The 24,865-nt window shown below is 48.5% G+C and overlaps 1 protein-coding gene across 3 annotated transcripts in view; it reads right to left on the reverse strand.

Annotated features, from left to right (window-relative positions):
* Positions 1-20,496: 20,496 nt before the first annotated feature.
* ZNF536 (zinc finger protein 536) overlaps positions 20,497-24,865 on the reverse strand; it is a 416,211-nt gene continuing 411,842 nt past the window's right edge. For all 3 annotated transcript variants that reach the window (XM_074369862.1, XM_045512935.2, XM_074369861.1), the window contains exon 6: positions 20,497-23,367. In XM_074369862.1, the coding sequence (XP_074225963.1) occupies positions 23,123-23,367 (245 nt within the window). In that variant the 3' untranslated portion in view covers positions 20,497-23,122. The remainder of the gene's footprint in view (positions 23,368-24,865) is intronic.

Genomic DNA, 24,865 nt, shown 5'->3' on the forward strand with positions numbered 1-24,865 from the left:
AAGAGTCTCTTCTTGGATGGTCTTTGGCCCGGGGTAGCTGCCCCAGCATTCCCCAGTCTTATCAGCCACATCATTCTGACCATCTGGTCCAGTTGGAAGGCCAGCCCCGAGAACCACAGTTCCTCTCACCACCAGGCAGGGGACAGTGACTTTTTGCCTTGCCTTTTCCAGACATGCCTGTTCCCCAGCCCCTCTTCTGGCTACTTCCTCCCACACACTGTCTGAGTCCAGAGGCAAGAGCTTTGACACTGAACTTGTGTAGGACCAACCTCACCACACTGTCCAGGGCAGTTGGGGCATCTCAGTATGCCGGGGGCTCTGCCTGCTCCAGCTCCCAAAGATGGTTTTTGCAGTTTATTTCACCCGCCCACTCATTTAAAACCAAAAGAGTTATGGAGCACCTTACCTGTGCCAGGCCTTAGGCTGTGGGGCAAACACAGAGGAAGCCAGTTCAGGGATGGTGTCCCCAACTCCGTCTCTTCCAGGTCGAAAAACAGTGCATCAGGAGGAAGCAGCGTATACACAGCTGACATTACCCAAAGTTAAGAGTCCGAAGGGGATGTGTCAGAGATCTTAGGGGGCATTCTGTCTGTCTGTCCAAAAAGGCTTCCTGTAGGAGGTGGCCCTGCTGTTGGCCCTAAAGATCTTGAAGGATTGAAAGTAGAAGATGCAGAAAGAAGCAAGCCAGGCCAAGGGAGTTAGCTTAATCAGTGAATCAGACCTGTCACACCTTGACTTGGAGATTTACCCAGCTGATGAAGACCTTTCTACAGCTTTTCTTTGTTTCCACTTAAACTATGGCATGTTCTCTTTTCTTCGTTGTTAAACGCTGATCTTGAGCCAGTGAAGACCTGATTCTTTCAAGGGTCTGGGAAGTGCTGCCCAGAAAGAGAGGCGGGCAGAGGCAGGGGCAGGCTGAGGATGCTCTGGGGGGTCATGGGGCTCTGGTGTGGGTGGAGGCCAGGTCAGAGCGGATGCCAGGGCTTGGAGGTGGGACTCAGCCCCGTGAGGAACATGCCCGAAGGCTCTTGTATGCAGGCTCGCATCCTCTCCTCCTAACACTCATCCTGGGTTTTTGGGGACAGGACAAACTTCATGCTCCAGAAGCATCACCATTTCAGGGTGGCTCCAGGTGAGGGAGGAGCAAAGGGGCTCCTCTCCGTTGATCGGTAGAGCTAGATTGCTATTGAAAAATCGCTTTATTGGTTTTGAGTTTATACTCACCCTATTTCCAAAGGGATTTGAGGCAGCTTCTCATAAAAAAAAAAACTGGTCTGTCTATTTACACCGGCTGGTTAAAATACAGATAAATTTTAAAGCTCAGAAGCCAGATAAGGGGTGGGAAAGCTAATGGCCCAGTGAGCCAACATCGCCTCCTTCTCCACCGCCCTTCCCCCCGACATCCTTCCAGATGTTTGGTGCTCAAACTTTCCCAAGACCTCATCTCCCTCCCTGAATCCCCTCTACCAATGAGCTGGGCGGGGCACACCATCCCTAGATGCTGGCTGAGCCACCTGAGAAATTAAGTGATACTCTCGAGGTCCAATGTGGAGCAGAGCTGGGGCCAGTGTTCAGGACATGGATTCTCTTTGTTCCTTCTACTTCCTTCCAAGAGTGTTTGTCAACAGACATAGAAGAGCCCAGGGTCTTCAAGCTTTAATGCACCTCCTTGCACAGACATTCCAAAATGACTGCGCTTAATTTGGAGCAAGTCTGCCTGTGAGAAAATGGGCATTTACATCTGTCACATAAGGGCTGCTGGTGTCCTCAACTTAATTCCTAAGGACATACCTCTCTGCATCTGAGAAACGTAGCCAGATGAGGTGTGAGTACCCAGACTCCACAGAAGCGGCCCCGGGGCATGGCTGGCCCTTTAAGAGCCAACTTCTTCCTTCTGATCTGGATCGCAGGGTTGTGAGTGGGATGCAGCTTTTGCTTCCATATTATCTGTTCATCCTCCCCGGGCTTCAGTGCAGTGGTCACTGAAAGTTCCACACGTGGCCTCCTGCCACAATCTGTTATGAGAATAACTGAGGATTCAATGTGAAAAATAGATTTTACTCTCCTCTTGGTCTGGTGCAGGGTAAGCTCAGTGTGGGAGTGGCTGTGCTGGTTTGCTTTTTAGGTCCAGTTTGACTCTCAGTCTTTCCACGCGACAGAGAGACAAGCAGATTCCGCAGAAGGCCAGGCAGATGGAGAACAAACACCCAGCTTTAAGTACACACCTTTCCACAACACTTGTGCATCGGCCCGTGGAGACTTCGGGCCAGCCTGGCTGGAGACCAGTACCCTGGGCTCGTAGGCACAATGGAGGAATAGGACACACTTTCGGGGTTGCATGGATTCAGTGCCCACTTACCATCAGAAGAATCCCAGAAGAAACAGAAATGAACATTTGTGCATTTCTTCTTGTACTGAAATTATCTTTTTTTTTTTTTTTCCTTCTTCTTCTAGAGAAGCAGCACTCCCACACCTTAAGGGAGGGAGCCGAAACGGAGTAATGTCGAATGCAAATCCACTCTAAGAAGGTTGTGGGGGCCATCTGGTGTCCGATGCAGACAGGGCCTGCTGTGAGATGGTGGGAGACAGAAGTAGGGTGGGGGGGGGGCGAGGGGTGAGAGAACGACTCCTTCTCTTCCAGGTCAAAAAGCAGCCCACCAGGAGGCTAAGAAGGGAGGAGGGGCGGTCACCTTATGTTGTGGGAAGCAGATCAAAGCAGAAAAGATAACGTCTCCGTAAGAAAAGGGTGAGCAGCACGCGCTGTTGATGAAGCGAGCTTGGGAGAGGTACTGGCCCCGGGGCCGACGGGTGCCAGGCTAGGCTTAACGAGTGTCTGGGTGGGCGCCTTCAAAGAAGGAGCAAAACCACTTGTGCAGGCTTCTGACACACAGAGACGCTAACACTTCCTGGGCGTTTTACGTTTCCTGCAAAATGTAGTCCCCATCACTGGCTTTCTATGCGGAGCTAAAATAATTCATCAAATATTTGGAATGTGTAATTAAATATCTAATGCCAATTAGCAAATTACTAATGAAATAATCAGGGGCTTTTATGGTTTATAGTTCGGCTCGAATTTTAATTCTAAGTGCTTATTGATTCTAAATAGAGTCAAGCCTGAGATGCAAAGCATGAAGTATATGGATATGAAACGGGCAAGAGAAGGAAGGTTTGGGGGCTGTGGTGGTGGGCGCTGGCAGGCACTAACCACCAGAATGTTCTGGCAACCTGTGCGGGAAGCGAATGGACACTTACGGGGTGTCCTCTGTCCCTTGCCAATAGTGGAATCGGGGAAAAGATGCAGTGGTCTGTCCTGGAGGCCCACGGCACATGTTGCCCGATGCTGTGTTCCAGGTCAGGACTGCATGACGACAGAGCAGTGACCCGTGTGATACCTCACCCTGCTCCTTAGAGGCTGCTGCTCCCTGGAGAGCTCATCATCGGTGGCTGGAATACGGGGAGCTTCTGATGCTGCTCTGCTCCTGCAGGCTGGGAGGTGACGACTGAAGTCTTGGGAATGAGAGAAGATGGCAAAGGAAGCTTCACTTGACAGTAGGTCTGGACTGGGATGCAAGGGTACACAGTGTGCAGGGGTGCATGGTTCCCTATCGGGCACAGGGCCACATGGTTACCTGTAGGGTGTGGGGGTGTATGGTTACTTATAGAGTGTGTGGGTGCATGGTTACCCATGAGATGTGGAGGTACCTGGTTACCTATGAGATGTGGAAGTATGAGGTTAGCTATGGGGCATAGGGGAATATGGTTACCTGTGGGGTGTAGGGGTGCGCCCTTGTAGAGTGTGTGGCTGCATGGTTACCTATGAGATGTGGAGGTATGAGGTTAGCTATGGAGCATAGGACATGGTTACCTATGGGGTACTGTGGTACCTGGCTATTTGAGGGGCAAGATAACAAATGAATGTTTCTAGCAAGGTTGCTGAGAGAAGTGTGACAACTTTTTCAAATGCCCTTCTCTTTCCGCATGGAAAATCAGGTGCTAATCACACACTGAATTTAAATATTGAAGCAGATTCTTTCAGATAGCTTCTTGACAGATTATCAGAGAAGCTGAAGTTACTGGGAGGTATGAAAAATAATGCAATTTCGTTTTTCTAAGAAACACTTTTTTCACCAATCTTATTCCTCCCGTTCTATATTTAATGCGATGTATTGCCATTGTTACAGAGAATCATCATCCCCGTGGCCCTTAACTGTTTATTCTATGCACAGCCCATTCCAGGAGCTTCACCGCACATGCTGGGTCATGTGATCTTCAAAGACAACCCTTTGGGATGCCCATTAGTGTTAGTGTTCATATTAGGATTAATACTGGTGTTAGAATCGTCTCTATTTCACAGACAAGGAAATTGAGGCTGAGAGACTTTCAACAACTCTGCTAAGTGTGTGCAGCTCCTCGGTGCTGGAGTTAGTTCTAGACCCCAGGCATGTCTGTGCCATGCGGCCACTCTCCACAATAGATGGTCACTCAAAACAAACCAACCAACAGTGTGGGGACAGCCTTGCCTGGGCCTCATACCCCTCGTTCCTGGCAAGTTTTCAGTCAGTAGAAAGACAGCCAGTTGAGAGGTCACGTCTTGGGACAGTTTGAAGACAGAAATCCCAAGGGAAGTAGAGTGGAGCAGAAGCTACCTTGAGCTCCAAGGCAGGCCTGGGCCCGTGATTCCCCCGGCTGCTCTATCTGGTCCTCCGTGGCTGACGATGGAGGAGGGGCGTGCCCTTGGCTGTATCTGCCCCTGCTCCTACCTGGGCCAGGCCAGAGAGGGAGACCCGGCTGCCCTTTCCACAGCCCTTTGCGACATCTGGGAGCAGGAAGGAAGATGCACCACATTCCACTCAGGAGTGATTTAAACACTCCTCCAGCTCAAAGGGGAATCTTGGATTTCATTAATTAATACATCAATAGAAGCCAATGGAGAAAAACATGTCTTGTTATCTGGCTTCTCAGATGCTAGACATGGGCTCATTAGCCTTAAGCATATCAGCCCGATAACACTATTTATTCCATACAGAATAATGATCTACTTTAGGGGATACTGCAGTGAACCGAAAGGCCAAGTCCATCCATTATCGCTGCTGGTCCGCACACGTGCGTGCACCCCTGCATCCTCCCTGAGAATGGCTGGCGCGTGGTCCATGGCTCCTCACAGCAGACCCACAGAGGTGAGGGTCAGTTACCTGGCCAAGGTCACACACTGATTACCAGGAAGAGCTGGGGTTCAAACCCAGGTCAGACCAAGGAAAGAATCTGCGTTGTTTCCAGAGTTCCACGCGCGCACACACACACAGCAAGACTCAACACAAACACTCACCTGGTGGCGAAGGGAAACCAGTGATAAGAAAGGAACAGGGAGGCAGTCAACCATGTGGACTTATCACTGACCAGTTAACAGATTGTGCCACTGTGGTTATTTCTGTTTTAAATTACATACTCTGTTTAATTTCAGTGACCTCCGGAGGGGCCATTAGAATTACAATGCAGTCCTAAACCAGTCAGCCTCGGTAGCCCAATATGCAAAAATAAACACAAGGCATGTTATTTGCCCAGGCTCACGGAAGGCTACTTGAGATGTCAAAGGCCCATGGCAGAAAAAGCAGCCATCAGTTAAATGATGACCCTATTACCGGGCAAGGGGGTTTTCTAAACCATGCTGATTGGTAGTCACTGGGCAGGATTCACTGCCCCATGTCACCAGGTCTGCAGTTCCGGGATCGTAAATGTGCAGCCCCACAACCACAGGGCTGGAGACCTGTAGGGGGACCTGCTTCTGTGCCATGTGCAGCTGCTTCCTTCTCCTGCCCTTTTTGATCTTGGAAGTTCCCCAAAAGCTCCCAGTTCACCAAACTGCACAGACTGCGGGGCCAGCCGGCCATGCCTCCATCCAGTCAGTCAGGCCCTCAGCAAGCACTCATTGATCCCTCCTCCTCTGCTGGGTTCCCCGAGGATGCACAGGAGGAGTGAGTCAAGAGCCTGGTCCCTGGGGCTCTGTCAGTGCAGGGAGGCCGATGGTCATCGTGTGCTGAGCCAGCCACACTGTTCAGATCAGAGCTCCGAGAACAGAGACCACTGAGCCCCGCAAGAGCCAAGGAGGGCTTCCGGGAGATGGGAAGGGTGTGAACCGAATCCTGAGGGCTGCTGGGGGAGACTGCACAGACAAGAAAGAGCTTCTGGGGGTGGCTGGCTTTGAGGACACTGAATTGGAAGCATGCAAAGAAATTAAGCAGGTGGACCTAGGGACGCACATAATGGGGGCTGAGAAGTCACACCTTGGGTGGCAAAGAGCCATCCCTAAGTAAGGATGTGAGCCCCCCCACCCCAATGATCACACACACCATCCATGGCTGAAACGGCCTCATTGGCGAAAGGGAAGGAAAAGACACCCCAAGGAGAAGGATTTGCTTCCATCTTGGTAAAGGGCCTTTAGTGGTTCTGGCCAATGGAACTGGTCGCTTCTGAGCAGGCCACCAAGAGTTGTTTGGATGTCATTGAAAGCGTGACACACTGCCCAGTGGTTACTCCCCAAAGGCACAAATACCACATCCTTCCTCAGTGTGACAGCCCAAGACATTTCACTGCAACACTCCACGGGCCACGCTGCCTGCAGAGGGCAGTTCTCCGTTCTCTTCCCAACAGTAAGAAGAGGAACACAAAGGGCCCTTCCCTGAGGGTGCAGCTGGAGAGGGGCGGTGGGGAGGGGGGGCACCGGCCTACAAAAGTCGTTACAAATAATTTTTTTTCCAATTAATAAAATGCAACAGTCCACACTCAAGACCAACAGCTTGTAAAATTGGATTTCTAAAAGACCAAGGGGAGGGGAGGCCAACACTAGTCGGAAATGACAGGACAGAATTCAGGGAGGAGGGGGACAGGCTGATCCTGCCCAGGAGGCATTAACGGTGTCTTTCGGGCTGACACAGCACGGTCACTGTATCTGCGGGTGACTGTTCCTAACTCCCACCAACCTGAAGGCACTGAGTGGTGTGAGAGAAGCGGGGGTCCCTGCTGCCCTCACCCCTTTGGGCCCTGATGTTGGAGGGTGCTAGGCAGAGCCGGAGGCCCTATGTGAGGGGAAATCACAGTGAAATTACTGCGGTTCATCCTGGCCTTTGAGATGGGTCTCCTTTAAAGTGTTGATTTATTTGTCTATCTCCTCTGAGAGTCTGAGCTTCCACACAGGAAGGAGCCCTGGGTAAACACCTATTACAGAGAAGGCTCTTCGAGGATGTTTGGAGATTGGACTAAGGTCAGTGTCCTCACTCTCTCCCTAACCTGATGTCCCCAGGAAGCCTGAGACATCGGATGCAGTGGCTCCTCGGCGTGTTCCCCGTCCCACCGAGACTCAGGGCCGGTGCTGCTCTGTCCAGCAAGCACGTGCGGCCACAGAGCAGCGTCCCGGGGCCACGGTCGGGCCGGCTCTGGAGCACACAGTGGCCCCTGGGTGCAGCTAAGGCTCCCGTCCTGTGGGGATCAGTCAGCCTGGCCTGTAAAAAGGCTCTGCATCCACGGCTGAACCCTGGCATGGGTCCCCAACCCTCTAAAAACTCACACCCTTAGCTCCTGTCCTGTTCAAACCACAGGATTGGATTAGAGGGGCAAATCTGACAAGAGCTCAATTTCTTGCTGTAGTGAGCGGGTCGTGGGTTTCCTGAGAAGGACAAACACCGTGGTTGCAAAGTGCTGGTCAGCGTGCAGGCTGTGTAACTCAGTGTGTAGAGGAGGGAGATGCTTCTTAACAGCATCTGTCAGGCAGGTTAACCCAACACAAGCAGCCTACCAGTCTGACCTCACGTTCCACCGACCCTGACACTGACCTGGCCTTCCACTGCCAAATGTCTCCAAGGAGCCCACCTGCTTCCCACATCAGTCTTCCTCTCCTGCTTTGGCCTGACCCACCCCGGCCCCGCTAGGGCAGCTGGGTAGCCTGTTCCCCCCCTACAGCGAGCTGCCCGTGAAAGTTTACCACTGGCTTCACAGCAGCACCTCAGCCATCTCCTGGGCTGCTCCCCACTCTCTCCTGCCCTGGCACCTGGGCCCGGACTCACCTTGTCCTGCCACCCCGCTGAGTCGGCCCAGTCAGCATCCCTCCCCGCTCCCTTCAAGGTGACCTCCCTGGGGTTCCCGCCTTGGCCACGCTCTTCCTGCCCCACCCAATGGCCTCATCTCTCTCCAAGGAGACTACAAACTCTCCAAGGCCAGGGGCTGTCCTCTCCCTCCAGCGTGTCCCTCAGCCCCACTCATGGACGAGGCATACACTAGACGCTCGCTTGGTGTATACACAGCGACTGCAATCACTCAAGTGACTGCAAAGTGACCAGACTGCCGCAGGCAGGGAAGGCCATTTGCTCTTAGGAACGATCGCTCTGCCAGCAGCTATGGATGGAGAGGAGGGAGAGGCGCGGCCGGGCGGGCGGAGGCAGAGTGGAGCTCTGCGGCGAGCGTTTCCTACGTTCCCCAGACTCGCGGAGAGACTCCGTCCCGGCCCGGCTCTATTCTTAGCAGAGCTCACAGCCGGTACCCGCAGAAGCCTGCTTGTTCCGCAGCGCCGGGCTTTCTCCGTCCAATCTTCGGTGGAGCCTTCTGTTTCCGCCTTCAGGTACGTGCTGCGTTCCTGTCCCCGTATCAGGATGGGTGGGGGTGGGCAGGCGCCATCTGGGAGAGGTGCCGCCGCATCCTCTCCCCGCTCGCCGCTCCTCCATCTCCCACCCCTCCTCGGTGATCTGGGCCTTGGTGTTATTTTTACAAGATGCGGCTGCCAGCACGGATCACCGCGGTCTCCTACCGCACGGAGCTCGGGGGACCGCCTCCTCCATCGTGGCTGGAGCTCCCTTAGGCTCCAGGTGGAATGGAGCCGAGACTGGAAACCCTACTGGGAGCCGGTGGCCCACCATCGCCCACTAGGGCGCACCTTCTGGACAAAGAGATCTCCTGGCATGTGTGGCCCATGCAGGGACAAGCCCACCGACAGTCCTTCCTACCTGGGTCAGAGTTCAGGAAGGACTACAGAGGCTCCCCTCCGTCAGCGTGGCCTCAGCCCAGCCCAGGGAAGGGGTGGAACGTGCACGGTCTCCTCTCAGCTCCCCATCATCTCACTCACTCGCTCCTTAATTTATATTCCTTCCTTCATTCAACATTTACTCATTTATTTAGCTCCTGCCTTGGTTTGGGTTTCCCCCAAAAGCAGACGCTTGGTGAGATAAGGACATGGGTGTCAGTAGTTCATTCAGAGGATCCGAGGAAACACACCCGACAGGTAGGGACGTGAGACAGGGAAGGGAGGGAAGCCGGTACCCAGAACCAGAGCAGAGACACCCGTGATGCACAACCTGCGGAGGTGCTCTGAGGACTGCGGAGAATGCCAGCACCAGGTATTCATTCCCTGCCTCCCTCCTCTCCCTGGCTCAGGGTGGTTCCTCGGAGGCATTAAATCCCTGACACTTCCAGGCAGCCCTGCAGCTAGGCACCCTCCTTTTTTTCTTTTTTAAGATTAAGTTTTCTTTGTTCATGTCCTTTTTTTTCAGGTTTTATTGATTTATTCGTTTGTTTGTTTGTTTTTATAATGGAGGTACTGGAGATTGAACCTAGAACCTCATGCATGCTGGGCATGCGCTCTACCACTGAGCTATACCCTGCCCCCTCTATGGTGACGCAGGACACTGTCAAAGGCTGGGAACTGTCTCCCACACAGTGGCTGCAGAGGGCTTCAGCAGCAAGTCAAGGGGACACGGGCCAGAACACTGAGACCATGAGCTACAGCCCCACGGTGCTTATTTTGCAGAACTTGATTGTATGCACGTGGGCTCCAGGCACCGTGCTAAGGCTGTGAGGAATACACCACTCTGGCTCTGAACAAGCTAGCCATTTAAAGCCAACTCTATTTTTGATGGTTTGAGTAGTTTCTTTCCAGAAACTTAAAATGGGAGATGGTGTGGTTATGTTGAAACCAAAATTCAGGTAGTCTGGGTTTTAAACCGGGGTCATCTACATAGACAGGACCAGAAAGCAGCCATGAGGCTTCCCTCACGGGTCACCACGGATCCAGGAATGAACCAGCCCAGGCCACTGCCCTCAAATGACCCAGTCCAGTCTAGATGGAAACAAACAGAACCTGCCACGACACACTGCAGGGAGTCCTGAGTGCTCGTCCCAGGGTTGTGTGCTTTGGGAGTGCAGAGAGAAATCATCATCCCGGAGTTGGATGGGGAAGGCTTAGTGGAGGAGATGAGGCACTCAATTTTTGCCATTGGTGGACAGTACTCATCAAACACCTCAGAAAATTCCTTCTGTGGGCTACAATTTTAATTTTGATTTGTAAGCCCTCCTGGGGTGCAGCGTGATTTATTTCCTTCCCAGCCAGCCTAACTTCTTTCAGTAACAGACTCTGTCAGTTCCCTCCTGATCTACATGGCAATGAAAAATATTCAGGAGCACAGTGGGGCCGTCCTAGGCCTTCCTGCCTGCAGGCACCTCATCCTTCAGCCTGCTCTTTGGCCTGCAGTCCTCCTGGCCTGTTTTCTAGTTGTCAGAACCCACCAGAAAGCTTTGGATCTCTTCTCTAGGGCACATTGACCCTTCACCCTGGAACCTCCTCCCCGACTCTCCATCAGCCCCTCATCCAAGGCCCATCGCCTCACCTCTTAATGCTTCCCCCGAAAGTGGTGGCTGCTCTCTCTAATTCTCTGTTCCCACTGTTTTTCGGCTCAATCACATCGGCTTTGATAGGCATGACTGAGTCACTGAGGGCGGAATTTCAGACACAGACGAACAGACCATCAAGAAGCTACCTGTGGAAGGAGACTTGTCCCAGAACTCAGATGGGTATGGTTGCATGAGTTACTGCAACTCTTTGGACTTGGGGCCTTTGGAAGGTCACCAAGCAGTCATGAGTTTCCTGAGAGCGGGGCCCGTGTCTGGCTCATAGCAGAACGGCCAATGCCAGCACATGCCTTAGAATTCACGCACGATCATGGCGACAGTGAGAGAATAAAAGCTTCTCCCCAGATGTGAGACACAACTGGTCCACAGAAAGCACTGTTAACCAGGCTCTGCCCACCTGTCAGGGGTCCTGGTAGCACATTCTGGAATCAATGAATTCTTTCCTCTGGGACTACAAACCTACTTCAGTAATTACAAAACCACAACAACAGTCTTTAGATATCGCTCTATAAATATGGCTTGGGCAGTCCTTGCATATAAGAATGTGTTTAGTTTCTATGTCTGGGGCACAAAATCCTGCACCTCTCTGACCTCTCAGCTTTCCCTTCTCTCGAATGGGTATGTTGGGCACCAGGATCTCTAAGATTTCTTCCTGCCCTAGCATGCAATAAGTCTAAATGGAAAACGTTGCTGGTTGATAACCTGAACTGAGACCTGAGTCCTACTGCCCAATGTTTTCAAGGGAAACAAAATGTTTTCACCTTCTGGTATCAGAGAGCGGCGTTCCTCACCCCCTGAAGAGGCACAGACAAGGAATGGAAGGTGGGGTGTGGGTCAGGCCATCCTCCTCGCTAGCAAATGCACTCCCGCGGCCTCTGGTTCCCGGCCCTCTGCCCCCCTCATGCCCCGGACCAGACATGGAGCCTCCCCATCCTCTCCTCAGGTTGGGAGGACCTAAGTGCTGGGGGAATAGGTCTTTGGAGAGGGAAATGATTCACGCCCCAGCAGAGCGGGCTCCCAGCCACCTGCTCCCAACACCCTCCGGGCCCTGGGGGCACAGAGGCCTGACCTGGAAGAGGCTCAAGTCTCCCTGGGCGGATCTATTACATGCCTTAAAATAATTTACACTCAGCCCTATAAAGCGTTTAATTCGTCGTGCCATCATCCATTCCAGAAGCGTTCCTCTTCGTCGTGAATTATTTTTGAAGTATTTATGTGGACCTCACCGAAAATCACCCCAGTCAGCAAACTGAGAAATGGAAAGGCATTAAGAGGAGGCGTTGACCCCAGGGTCAGAGGCATGAGTGTGGCCAGGGTCAGTAGGGCGGGAGTGGGAGCTGGGGTGGCCACAGCAGATGCTGACCGGGCTGCCGAGCTCCATCCTCCCTGCCCACACCTTGGCACAAGCAGGGCACACATATTTCTCACATTAATGGCTGTGGTAATCACTGATGGGTATGGCATTTCCATTGGCAAACACTTCCCTGTGTTCTCGTTTGTTGCTCGCAGTAAGCCCACACTGCACATATCAGCAGCCTCTTTTATAGATGAGGAAACTGAGGCTCAGAGGGACAGAGATATGTGCCCAAGTTAGCAGATCTGGACTGACAACCAATTTTCCTAATTGCAGCTGCCCACTCAGCAGCTGTGAGTCCTTCCATAAAACTTGCGGAGCTGGTCTCAGGTCAACCCTATGCACCTGGATATCAGATCAGCTTTATCAATGCAGTTGACTGTCCGCTTCTCCTGTCCACCCACTGACACATACCCACACTACAGGCAAGAAGGACCACTCCCAAGTTTTCAAGGACACTGCTGCTCTGCCACTGAGTTTAGTCAATATTCTTCTTTGTTTGGGGGCCTCATTTCTAGAGACTGCTAAGAGAACCTCTTTCTTAAAAAGCTAACAAAATTTCTGCCACACTCTAGTGATTATTACCAAAGATAACTGGGCTGGGAATTTTTATTTATTCAATAAGTTATTTATTTGAGGTCTTACTCTGTACTAAGTACGGCTTGTACCAGGGTCTGACAAGTCCCTGATCTCATGGAATTTACATCCCAGTAAGGAAGGCAGGCCATAAGTGTGTAAACCAAGGGGTGAACAAGGTATTTCTAGAGAGTAATTAATTCTGCCCCAAGAAAAACAGAAATAAGATCATGGACTGTGGGGTGTGGTACAGAGGCCAGGAACATGGATCCAGTAGTGACAGAAAGCTTCTCAGAGCGACATCTGAGTGGAAATTTAAGAAAGGAAAGGTGCCCAGCTTGGAAAGAGCAAGAGGGAAAGTGCAAAGGCCCCGGGGCAGGAACAGGTTTGGCGGTAAGCCTGAACTACCAAAAAAACCATGTTGATGAGAGGTGGAGGGTATTGAGGGAGGGATGGAGGATGAAGTTAGAAAGGTTGGCAAGGTCAGATCATATAGGGCCTCAAAAGCCGTGGTAAGGAGTATGGATTTTATTCTAATGTGAGGGAAAGCCACTGCAGGGTTCTAAGCAGGGTAGTGACATGGGCTGATTTGTTGAACAAAAAGCTCATAGAGTTTGGTGGTTCCTCAAAAATGTAAACATAGAATTACGCAACGACCCAGCAATTCCACTCCTAGGTGTATGCCCTAAATAATTGAAACCAGGTGCCCAAAAATTTGAACATGAACGTTCATAGCAGTCATATGTGATATAGCCAAGAGGGGAAAACAACCCAAACATACATCAATGGATTAACAGAAACACGAAATGTGGTATAAACATACAGTGCAAAGTTATTCAGACACAGAAAGGAATGACGAATTGATACGTGCTGCCACGTGGATGAACTTTGAAGACATTAGGTTAAGCGGAATAAGTCAGACAAAACAGGTCACATATTGTATGATTCCCTTCATATGAAATATCCAGAATTGCCAAACTCATGGAGACAGAAAGCAGATTGGTGGCTGCTAGAGGATGCAGGGAGAGGGGGCTAGAATGTAGCTTATTGGGTTCCGAGTTGTCTTTTCGGGTAATGAAGATGTTCTGGAACTTCATAGCAAATGCTTGTACAACACAGTGAATGTACTTACTAAATGCCACTGCACCGTACACTTTAACACAGTTGATTTTATGTTGTGTGAATTTCACCTCAATATATATTTAAAAAAAAATTTTTTTTAAAGAAGTTGATATTCTTGGGCACATGGATGCTTCCATGTCATTCCAGACCAATGGCCTGGGTCCCAAAGCCCAGCAGGGCATCTTCTTTTACCGCCTGTAAAACCCCGGCCCTCAAACACCTCACTGCCCGGTCACCCAGTCCCAGGCTCTCTTGTGAATAGGGCTCTGGTGCGCCTGCAGGCAGCCAGCAAGTCCTCACCGGGAGAAAGCTCAGGGCTAAAAGGGCCTTCTGGACCACTGATCTAAAGAGGCCCCCCCGCCACCCACCACTTCTCAACAAATCACTGAGGAGGCGGGATGAGAAGCCGGAACAGAGACCCTCCTCTCCTGTCCTCCATCGTGTCCCCAGCACCTGGTACAAATGTGTGACCCACTCCTTCCAGCAGCGTCTGACTGCACCCCCCAGTGCTACTGGGCCCTAATTTCTGGTAACAGCAATGACTGTGGGGAGGAACCCGGCAGCGCTTTGGGAGGAAAACAGAGTTCAGGTGTCAGCAATCTAAAAGATAGGCGTCATTGATCCCTGTCCGCGGTGATGGGATAATATGCTGGGGGCACCACGCAGGACTGCGAGCCCTCCGCGGTGCCCGACGCCACAGCGAGCCCCATTGGCGCATTTGTCCCCTTCCTCGCCAACAGAGGAGCCTGGGGGACCTGGGGCTCCAGGATCGTGCCCCGGGGGACGGAGAGCGTTCTCCCCTACCGCCAACGCTCGTTTTTGCTTTGATCCCTCAGGGGCGCCCTGCTGCGGGTCCGCGCCCAGGAAACCTGCCCCCAACCCGCGGCGACACGAAGGCCCCGGGCGCCCACGCCTGGCGCCGCGCCCGCTCCGTGCCCGCCCGGCCCGGGGCGCCCCTCTCCGGGCGCGCTGCCAAGTGACCCGCCCCATCAGTCAGCCAGGTCTCTCGGTGTAAGGAAACAAAAATTGAAAATGAAACCCCACCCAGCGGAGAGCCTTCACGTTGGGCTGACTTGCTGCTTGGGGGGTTCCCGATGCTCCCCCCAGCTTGGGCTTGGGAGAAGCACAGTTGATTGCCGGTCCCGGTCTGCCCTCCTGCTCTCCCTGCACCTAGAGAGAACGGCCCACCGAGCTGGATGAAGTCCACTGGGACCCACAGTTACTTTTATTGATTTTCTGGCGATCTGACAGCCAAAAATGGAGGCGTGGTGCGCAGTGGAAAGAGGCCAGGCGATGCAGAAAACGCCAGGCAAACAAACCTCCCGAACAAAGGAGTGCACCCAACTTAGACATCCCCAGACCTATTTGCAGTTCTTCCTACTCTTGCAACGTCTATTTCTTTGAAGTTGAACCTTTTGACCAAAGCCGTCGGTTTTCTCCAAGCCCTTCGACTGAACCTGCCACCAAAAACCACTTTGTAAACAAAGGAAAAGGCAAGGGCCCCGACCCAAGGTGTGAGGAACAATTTGTGGGGGCTTCTGGCTTCGCTTTCTCAGTGTGCACCCTTGACTTTTTAAAAATGTAACCTCTAACCCTCAACTTTGCTGTCCCTCTTTCTCCCGCTGTCTGCCATTTCTGGGAGCCGCAGCGAGGCTGACATATTTCAGACAAATCACAGCATCCCACTTCCTGTCCGGCCCCATTTCTACGGAGAACCCCTCCCTCCACCTCTCCGGGGTACAGGTAACTGGATTGATGGAGCCTCCTTCATGGCCTCTCCCAGCCGAACTTCTCATAACCCAATGCATAAATAATCACATGTTTTATAAATAGCTGTGGACAAGAGGCTGTAAAACAACGAAGATATATTTGTGCCTTTATGTCCTAGAAATATTTTCTAAAACGACTGTTTTATTTGGTGTGGGTTGAATGGGGGCGTGTGTATACATAACAATCCCCAAAGTTTTCCCCTGCCCCCCGCTCAGGTCAGACCAGCACTATAGTTAGCAAATTGATAAGGTTCCATGGGCAAGCTTTATTCGTTCTGACACGAGCCTATGACACTTTATAAAAAGAAGTAATCCAGAACAATCTCTAGGTAATTAACACCTAGATAAACAAACATAAATTTCTATATTGCATTTATTTGGACTACCACTCAAATATGCGTGAACCATGCTTTTTTAATTAAAAGATAAATCCATGTGACACTTAGCCTCAAACTTAATTATTCAGCATAGTATAATAAAAAATAGAGCCCATTAAATGTGTCTTGCACTGTATTTCTGTATTAACAGCAAAACAGTTCGGTCTGGGATCATTTAAATTTTCCCCCTCCTCTTTGCTTGTGATTTCCGTATTCACATAAGCCCTTCCTCTCCCTCCCTGTCCCCCTCCCTCCGCCCTCCATCTCTCTTTTCTCTTAGCACCAACAGGTGAAGAGATTAAAACTCTACACAAACCCCTACATGGAATGCTCAGCTGGGCGACATTTTTAATATTGCATTACACTATGAATTTTTTTCCTTCCCCATGGAAACATACCTCCAGTTCTGTGGAACGCGCCCAGCCCTTCTATCTTGAAAAGAAGATCACAATATTTACCACTAATTTCCTTGGGATCATGCTTACAATACACCAGGTGAGGCTTTCATAATATACTGTTACAATACAGATGTTAAACAGAGAGGGGAGAGTGTGCAAATCCCAAACTACAAGAGACAGCAGGGTTATCATCTTTATAAAAGTTTCCAGCACAAAACAGTATCTGCACACTGAGTCCCAGCAGCCCAGCAGTTTCCGGCTGCCAGGAAGAGAGAGTCACGTTTGCAGCACTCCCCACCTAGCAGAAGTAGGAACGAAGGTTCGTTCAGTCACTCAACAAGACTGCATAAACTAATGACCCCGTGCCAGGCACCACATGGAGTGCTGTGTGCTTCTTGTCCCCTTTCATCCTTGTAACAAAGGTGCTGTGGCAGGGAAGATTTGAACCTAGGTCTCAAGTTACCAGAGCCCATGATCTGAGCTGCCTGGCTTCCCTCTGCTAAACCTCGCACTGGCCTCCTGGGTTAAGGGCAGCAATAGCTTAGCTCAGCCTGGTGGACATGTGCCTTCAGAGGGAGTGAACTTGGACCTAAGTTTGCCCAAGACTGCCCTGGTTTTAGCACTGGAAGTTACATCCTAAAGTTTGGGGAAACCCTTGAGTCCGTGGAAATCAGGATGTTTGCCATCCTACATAGACTCCTCCAGCAAATGGTGCTGCTGCCGTGGTGGCCAAACTTGTCCACAGAAGGGTGAGCTGGAGCCATACGATGACCTTGAACTGGGCCCAGGAGACTCCCACCCACTCCCTCACAGAAGACTGGGGCCCCTAGGTGTGATCAACGACTGATGGTTCTCTGGGATCCTGTCAATCCGTTGAAGAAGACATTCGGATCTCGCCACATGGACTCCTACCCTGCTGCCCTCTGACCAAGCCAGAAAGACATGCGGCTGCAGGATGCATCACGTTTCAGTGTTCAAGTGGGCTCCCAGCCGGCGTCAGTTTCAACCCTGGTGGTACCTAACTTGCTCTCTGCACAGCTCTTTACATATACTACTGAGATGGGAAGCCCCATGAAAAAGACCAGCAGAACCCCCAGGCAGGGCCACTACTCTGCAGCCAGCACCATCCAGTTCCCTGGCCCCATGGTATTATCTCGCTTTTTGCCTCTGAAATGGCTTACTTCTAGGAAAGTGGACCCCTAAGATTCTATGGGTTCCCTGAGCTAACTCCTGATTGGTCCATTTGTAGCACTTCATTTGCATGGAGCTCACTCCTGATTGGTCCATTTCTACAAAGCTCATTCCTAATTAATCAACTTTTGTTACATTTTATTTGCATATGATGTTGCAAAGTGTAGACTGGCAGCCTATAAAAGCCTGTGTAAACCTGCAGACAGGGTCCAGAGCTTGGTGTGTCAACTCCTCTGAGCCCACTGGTGTAATAAACCTGAGTTCTCCAACCCTCCGAGTGCTGCTTGGTACCTCGCCGGGATCCAGGTTGCTGTCACAACTGAGCTGTAACATTGAGGTGTAACACTGAGCTGTAACACACTTTGCTGCAACACTATGGCCTCATTTGACCTTGGAAAGAGCCTTGTCGTGGGCACCATTTTCCACTTCACAGATAAAGAAGCAGATTTGGGAAACTGGAATGACCTGCCCAGGTCACACAGCTCAGAGAGGTGGAGATGGGCATTAAGAGCCCACGTGGCCCTTGCATGTGCTCCCTCTCTACCTGGCACAGTCTCCTTTGTACCTCAGTCACCTCTTAGGGAAGTCTTCCGTGAGGTGAAAAATCCATGGCACCTCTGAATCTCCTCTTCCAGATGTGTTATATTTACTTGTGTGATTAACAGATTGAAGTCTGTTTTCTCCTTAGACAGTGATCTGTGGGCAAAGTCCCTGACTCACTTGTGTATCTCCAGCCTGTAGCCCGATGCCTGGCACACAGTAGGTCCTCTGTAAACTTTCAATGAGCAGATGAGTGGAATAACATCTAATCCTGAGACCAACTCTTTTTCCCCCTGCATCTCTTTCCCCATCTGCCCGCTAAGATCCTGAGAATGGCAAGAAAGTGGTTAAAACACCGATTTTTCAAATGAGGAAGCTGGAAAACAAAAAGTTGAAGACACTTGTCCAGGATCATTTTGTCTGAAGGGGGTAGGTATGGAGGAATCATGACCACCTGACCACTGTGGGGAACCTTTTCAAAATGTAGGGGTTTTAAGTATATGGTGTTTTGTGGGTGTTAAATTAACTCAAATTTATCCAATACCTTACTACACCACAATAGTGACATATCTAGCATTTGAAGAGTCTTTTATAAGACCTACATAAAATTTTCCCTACTTTATTGCATTTGATTTTATAGTTTTACAGATACGATCAAGGTGCTCAGAGCAGTTAAATTATTCAGGATCAAGTAGCCAGTAAGCAGTGTAGTTAGGGTTTGTTCGGATTTAAGTTAAGATGCTTGGAATTCTTTACAATGTACTAATCTGACAATTGTCTATGACTATATGAGAACTCAAAATATTTTGATGGAAATATAGATTGATGCCTCTTAAAAAGACCTCCTTCCAGTTTATTTTTATTTTATAACAGCTTTATTGAGATATAATTCACATACCATAAAATTCACCCTTTTAGAGTGTACAATTCAGTGGTTTTTAGTATGTTTAGAGTTGGGCAACCACCGTCACTACCTAATTTTAGAACATTTTTATCACTCCAAAATGAAATTTCCTACTCCTTAACCGTCAGTCATCCCCCATTCTTCCTCCCCTCAACCCCGGCAACTATTAATCTACCTTCTGTCTCCATGGAGATGCCTGTTCTGGACATTTCGTATAAGTGGAATCATATAATATATGATTGGCTTCTTTTGTAACTAGCTTCTTTCACTTAAAATAACATTTTCAAGGTTTGTCCATGTTGTAGTGTGTATCAGGGCTCCATCCCTTTCTATGGCAGAATAATATTCCATTCTATAGATAAACTGCATTTTGATCATCTATTTATTACAGTTTTTTAATTTTGAGCCAATGTGTAAAAATCTGGAGACTTCACACAAAACCCAGGTGCCCAGTGCCTCTTGCAAACTCAAGAGCCTGATTGTACATTCCTCGTGGCGATGAGGAGCAGTGCTGGAGTCCCCCACCGCCCCTGAGACCCCCACCCCATTCCTCCTCTCCTCCCCTCACCACGGAGGTGTCCTGCTTGGCCGCTGGAAGCATTTGGGTTTGGGATCCATCATGTTTACAGAGATACGGTCCTCAATCAACCTTCCATCCCGGTTGGGCTCATTTCCCGACCCCTCGCTAACCCGGTGTAACTCACCTCTGCAGTTTGTAACAGCAGACTCTCTCCAGACTGCCAGAGATTTCATTCAAGTCATCTGCTTCCGTCCAGGGACATCAACAGTGTGGCCTCCTGAAAGAAACCCATGACTTCCAAGTTCCTACAGCGTGGGTGCAACATTTGCTTTGCTTGCACCATTTCGGTGGGCTCACATCTTCCAGCGATGCAGCGTGCACCAAGTAAGCTTGGTTTGGAAACCAAAGCAACAAAAACGACAAGATGGACAACAACAACAAAAAAAAAATCAGAAAGTGATTCTGGACATTTAGTCAGGGGCACACACTTCAAACCTTCTCAGATCAGTGTCAGAGTTCTGCTTTTTCAATAGCCCTGATAATGTGGACTTCATTATTCTGTGTTCTTTTCCTGTGCTTCTGGAGGAAGAATTCAGATTGTCCTCTGATAATCTGGAGCTAAAAGACTTCCCTGTGTGTAATGATTTTTTTAAAAAAACTTTGTACCAGTAAAGAGGAATAACAGATCGCAATGCTTTAAGTGTCTTATATAATTACTGAAATATGAGGAACATTGGTATTTATATAGGTATTAATTATTTCATTGAAACCTATATTGCAAGCTTCCGAAGAAATATAGTTCACACAAGCACATGGGTGTGCAAACACACACACTCACACTCACACTCTTCGTCCTGCACGGAGACATTCTTTCAGTTTGGAAAAAAATTCCATCCAGAATACTGCAGGGCTTTTGTTATAAGCGGGTTCTGACCACGCCTTACCAAAATCTGACAAAAATATTTCTTTTACTCTTTCTAGCACACATACGCGAAGAGGAAAAGATGTTGTTGGTTTTGTTTTGTTTTTTTCCAGAGGTAGAGGTTTTATTGCATAAAACACTGGATAAAACTGGACTGCTTCAAAGACATTTTATTCTAACAGCAGAAAGAAAACAGTCATTGCTGAAAAAACAACTTTTAATACTTTCTATACCAGAATAAAGTTCTGTCAACTGATGTATTATAATAATAAATAATGACCAAGAATAAACTTTAAATACAAAGTTTTCTACTTGTTACAAGCATAGCAACAAAATCCTCTACTCTATTGATCTCAGATTTCCTCCAAGATAGATTTTTTTTTTCTTTGTGTAGGAATGTAGGCAGTATTATGACCAGCATCACAGACTACAGAAGTTACAGGGAAAAAACTTGACATGTTTAGATATGAGAACCTGATGACATTCAGAAACTGACACTGCATCACTGCGGCTGTCACTTGTTCGTATTACAAGTTTACAAATGTTCTGGAAAGAAGGCCTGTGTCGGGGGGAAGTAAGGACGGTAGCACTGGACAAAATGGAATCAACACACACGCCACAAAGAAGAGGGGGGTGTTCCCAGTGTCACAAACAGAATTATTGCCTGTCGCATCTGACGATGCTCAGAAGACACAAAAGAATACTGAAAGGGCTCCCAAAGTGCTAGAAATGAAATGTGGCTCTCATTTTTTTTTCCTTTTTTTTTCCTCTTTTTTTTTGTTCTTTTTACTTTTTTTTTCTTCTTTTTTGTATTTTTCTTTGCTAAGATACCAAAGGCGGGGCAAACACACAGAAAGCAAGCGACTGGCACAGTCACCAAACACAGTAGTGCAGTTAAAATCCTAAAGCTTACTACAGTCGGAAAGTTTTCAGTAACATTTCAGTCCTTTCTCTAGGATCATAGAAACAGTTGCATTAAGTTTATCAACTCGATTTAAGTAAGGCAGTGAGAACTAGTCTAGAAAAACAAGAAAGCAGCTTGCTCTATGCCAGATGGGTCCAAGTTGTACAGCGACCGCATTTACACTGAAACCCCGGGTGGACGACACCCTTTCGACAGCATATGCAAACCGGATTCCTTATTAGCCTGAGACTCCGTCTGGTCTCAGGATAGCGAAGCATTTTATTTACATTGATTGCAGTTTAGTATTTTTGTAAACTGCTGTAGGCAGAGCTGAAGTTTTTAAGGCCCTGGGGTTTTATTCTGTGCTCCCAGCTTGCAAGGAAATATCGACTTTTTTTTTTTTTCCCTTAAGTCTGAATGATTTTGTTTTAGAAGAAGTTAATACTTCACTACTTCTCCACCGTCACAAGCAACAGCACCAATTTCGTGTCACTCAAAGGAAGTATGTTAAGAGGCTGAACTTCAACGCCATTCTAGCAGATTCAAGAATAAACCCTTAACTAGTCTTCTTAAATCGTTTTTTTAAAAAATGAGTTAAGTGTTTCATTATTGGCCCTCAAAAAAATCTCCCTCTGGGTGGTGCAGAACTTGACAAATTTGGAGTATCCAATCAGTAGAAAATCTAAAATCTACAAAAATATAGAACACATTTGTTTTACAAAAACAGACATTTTAACTTAAACAGTTTTCTTCATTAGTAACAGAAACAGGATGTTTAGATACATATTTTAATACAAGCTATTTCATAAGAGCTTGCTGGAGAAGAAAATCTTGCTTTATGTCTGTGACACTTATAAAAACTAACACATGAAAAAAAATCTGATAATAAGGATCAGAGCAGCCTTCATTCAAGTAAAATTTTTAAAATCACGATAAAAACCATCTTTTTAGTATTACATAAATTTTCATTCCTTGCCAGCACCTTCTGTGGGTAGGGTTGGCTAGTTTTTCCAAACATTTTATATAATGCACCCCTAAATTTTTTTAATTAGCAACCTCCTTTTAAATTCCTCCAAAAATTAAAAAAAGAAAAAAAAAAAAACAGACAACCCAGGGAAAAGCATTTCCCTCAATACTGCAATTTGATCTAAAAAAAGGAATTACTCATCAAACCTGCAATGGACATTTGTCTGCAGACACTTCCTGACCATTGATTCATTTGGCTGTGTATTTTTAAAAAATGCACATTTAAGATGGCAATCCTCTGCAAAGCCGGTCAGCCCTGGCGCTGGCTGTGGGCTGTCTAAGGTTTCTCCCAGAGTGCAGTTACGACACCACGTGCATTGATTTTCTCTGCAGTGACCGCTCCAGCCTGACTGGCACCGCAGCTGCCTCCCAGCACATCCCATTAGGGCGCAAGGCATATGACAGCAGCTGGTGTCAGATTATCGAGGTGTTTTCAACAATGAAAACACAGCCCCTCCATCTTCAAAGCAACACTAAATCATTTCGATGGCATCGTTTTTCAGTGAAGAGCATGATTTGGGGACAAAGACGACTTTAGAGTTGGAAGGGCCCCCAGCTTTCTTGAGCTCAGAGGACACCAAGCATTTCTGAAATCACTTTTCTCCCACCTGCGTGGTTTGGAAGGACTTGTTGCCGGGTAACAGTTTAGCAGCCATTTTCAAGGGCTGGGGAAATTTTTTTTAATATATATATAGATATCTTTTTAAATTTTTTAAATGTTCTATACACTAGTGGGTGGGGGTTGTACATGATTTTCTTTTTCCCCTTGGAATGCAGTTAGCAAACCCTTTTACCAGACGCATCATCTGAAACCTGTGGAAAATAATATTGCAATATCCAGGTTGGCTGGCTCAGTTGCGCTCCTCCTGGGCCCTGCTGCCCTCCTCCGTTAGCTCCGCAGAGCTCCCCGCCTTGACAGCTGTGGGGTCTTCGAAATTCCCAGAAGCCTCCGAGTCAACTCTGGAGCGTTTGAACCTGCGATCGGGATACTGGCTGTTGTCAAAAGGCATGCGATGGACGCAGAGGACGTGGGTCTTCAGATTCCCCTTCTGAGAGGCACTGTAGGGACAGTAGCGACACTGGAAAGGCCTGTGACCTGCAGGCAGAAAGAGTGGTGGATCAGCTCTGCTGCGTTCCCCTCCCCCGCCCCCCCAGCGCTCAAAGGACCAGGATCACTATGACCAATATTACCAATAGCCTGAGTATTCTTGCCTTGCAAAAATCAAAAGACAGGGAATAAAAACGCAGCCAATATATCTATTTGGACAAATTATAAGTTACTTAGATAAGTAATAAGTTACCAAATAATAAAAACTTGGACAGGGATTTCAAAGATCTTTCCATTCCGAGCCGGAGCTTTTAATTCAGACTTCCTAGTTGACAGACGAGAATGCTCCCAACACCTGGAACTTCTTTTATAAAAACTTTGACAGCAAACATTTTAGGTTTTGCAGGCCAGGATCAAAGCTATTATGGAGTTACTTACATAACAAGAGAGAAACCAAATTTTCTAACTTTTTGTTGATGAAATTCAAAACTTTATTTATGGACACTGAAATTTGAATTTTATATAATTTTCATACGTGATGAAATATTATTCTTGTTGAGGTTTTTTTTTTTTCCCCAACCATTTAAAAATGTAAAAACCATTCTTAGCTCACAGGCTGTACAAAAACAGACAGGAGACGGCTTTGAGGCCCGGACTGCACTTTCGTGGCCCTTAGCTCCACATAGAAGAGCCATGAATCACTCCACCTGGGGCCGTGACTCAGCTCTCCAAGCCAATTCACTTCCTTATCCTCCCATGAGCTCTATGTTGATAAGCAAACAAGCGTGACGAGGGAGTGAATTGGGGGTGGGGTGAGAGAGGGCTGTTACCCAAGCCTTGCTCCTGGGTGGAGGAGCAGTGCCAAGCTGGAGGAATTCGTGAACGTCGGGGTTTCAAGAGGTGGCAGCAGAAGGTATGAGACAGGAGCCGGGACATTCAGATAATCAAGGCCAGCCTAGTTTTAAAGAAGTTGGATTTTTGAGTAGTGACATTTGAAATCAAACTTTTCTAGAAATGCTCTAAATCAGAACAGAAGATGGATTCTTATGAAAACCCGTCTCCTCCTTCCTTCGTGGCTGCTTTCCCTGTTCTGATGCACAGCAGATGTGCACACATTTCTGCCATCTTAAGGAACCGGTAAAGCCTCTGGTTTGGGAAGTCATAATGGAACAATTGCATTCTGCCCGCTGCTGGGAAGTTGCCGCCGTTCCTGGAAGCTCGTGAGGGCTGTCCCACCCAGCACCCAGAGAGGTCAAGGCCTAGGGCTGGGTTCCATTTGCTCAGAAAAATAAACAAGTAAATAAATAGGCCCAACCATTTATCCCAGAAAACATCTGAACAGCAGATTCAGCACTTTTCTAGAGTACTAATAGCAGAGGTCCTGTGTAGCTACTTAGCAGAACAGTCTTGTTCCTGAGAAACTGGAGGCCAACCAAATGCTCGGAGCTGAAACTCACTTCCTCACCAAGTTGCACACAGTGCTAGATTCTTGCTTCCTTCTTGGTGGGCTTCAGGAATGAGCTCTCTCCTTCTTCCCTCTTAGCCA

This window comes from Camelus bactrianus, chromosome 9 (genome assembly GCF_048773025.1).
Source record: "Camelus bactrianus isolate YW-2024 breed Bactrian camel chromosome 9, ASM4877302v1, whole genome shotgun sequence".
Taxonomy (NCBI): Eukaryota; Metazoa; Chordata; class Mammalia; order Artiodactyla; family Camelidae; genus Camelus; species Camelus bactrianus.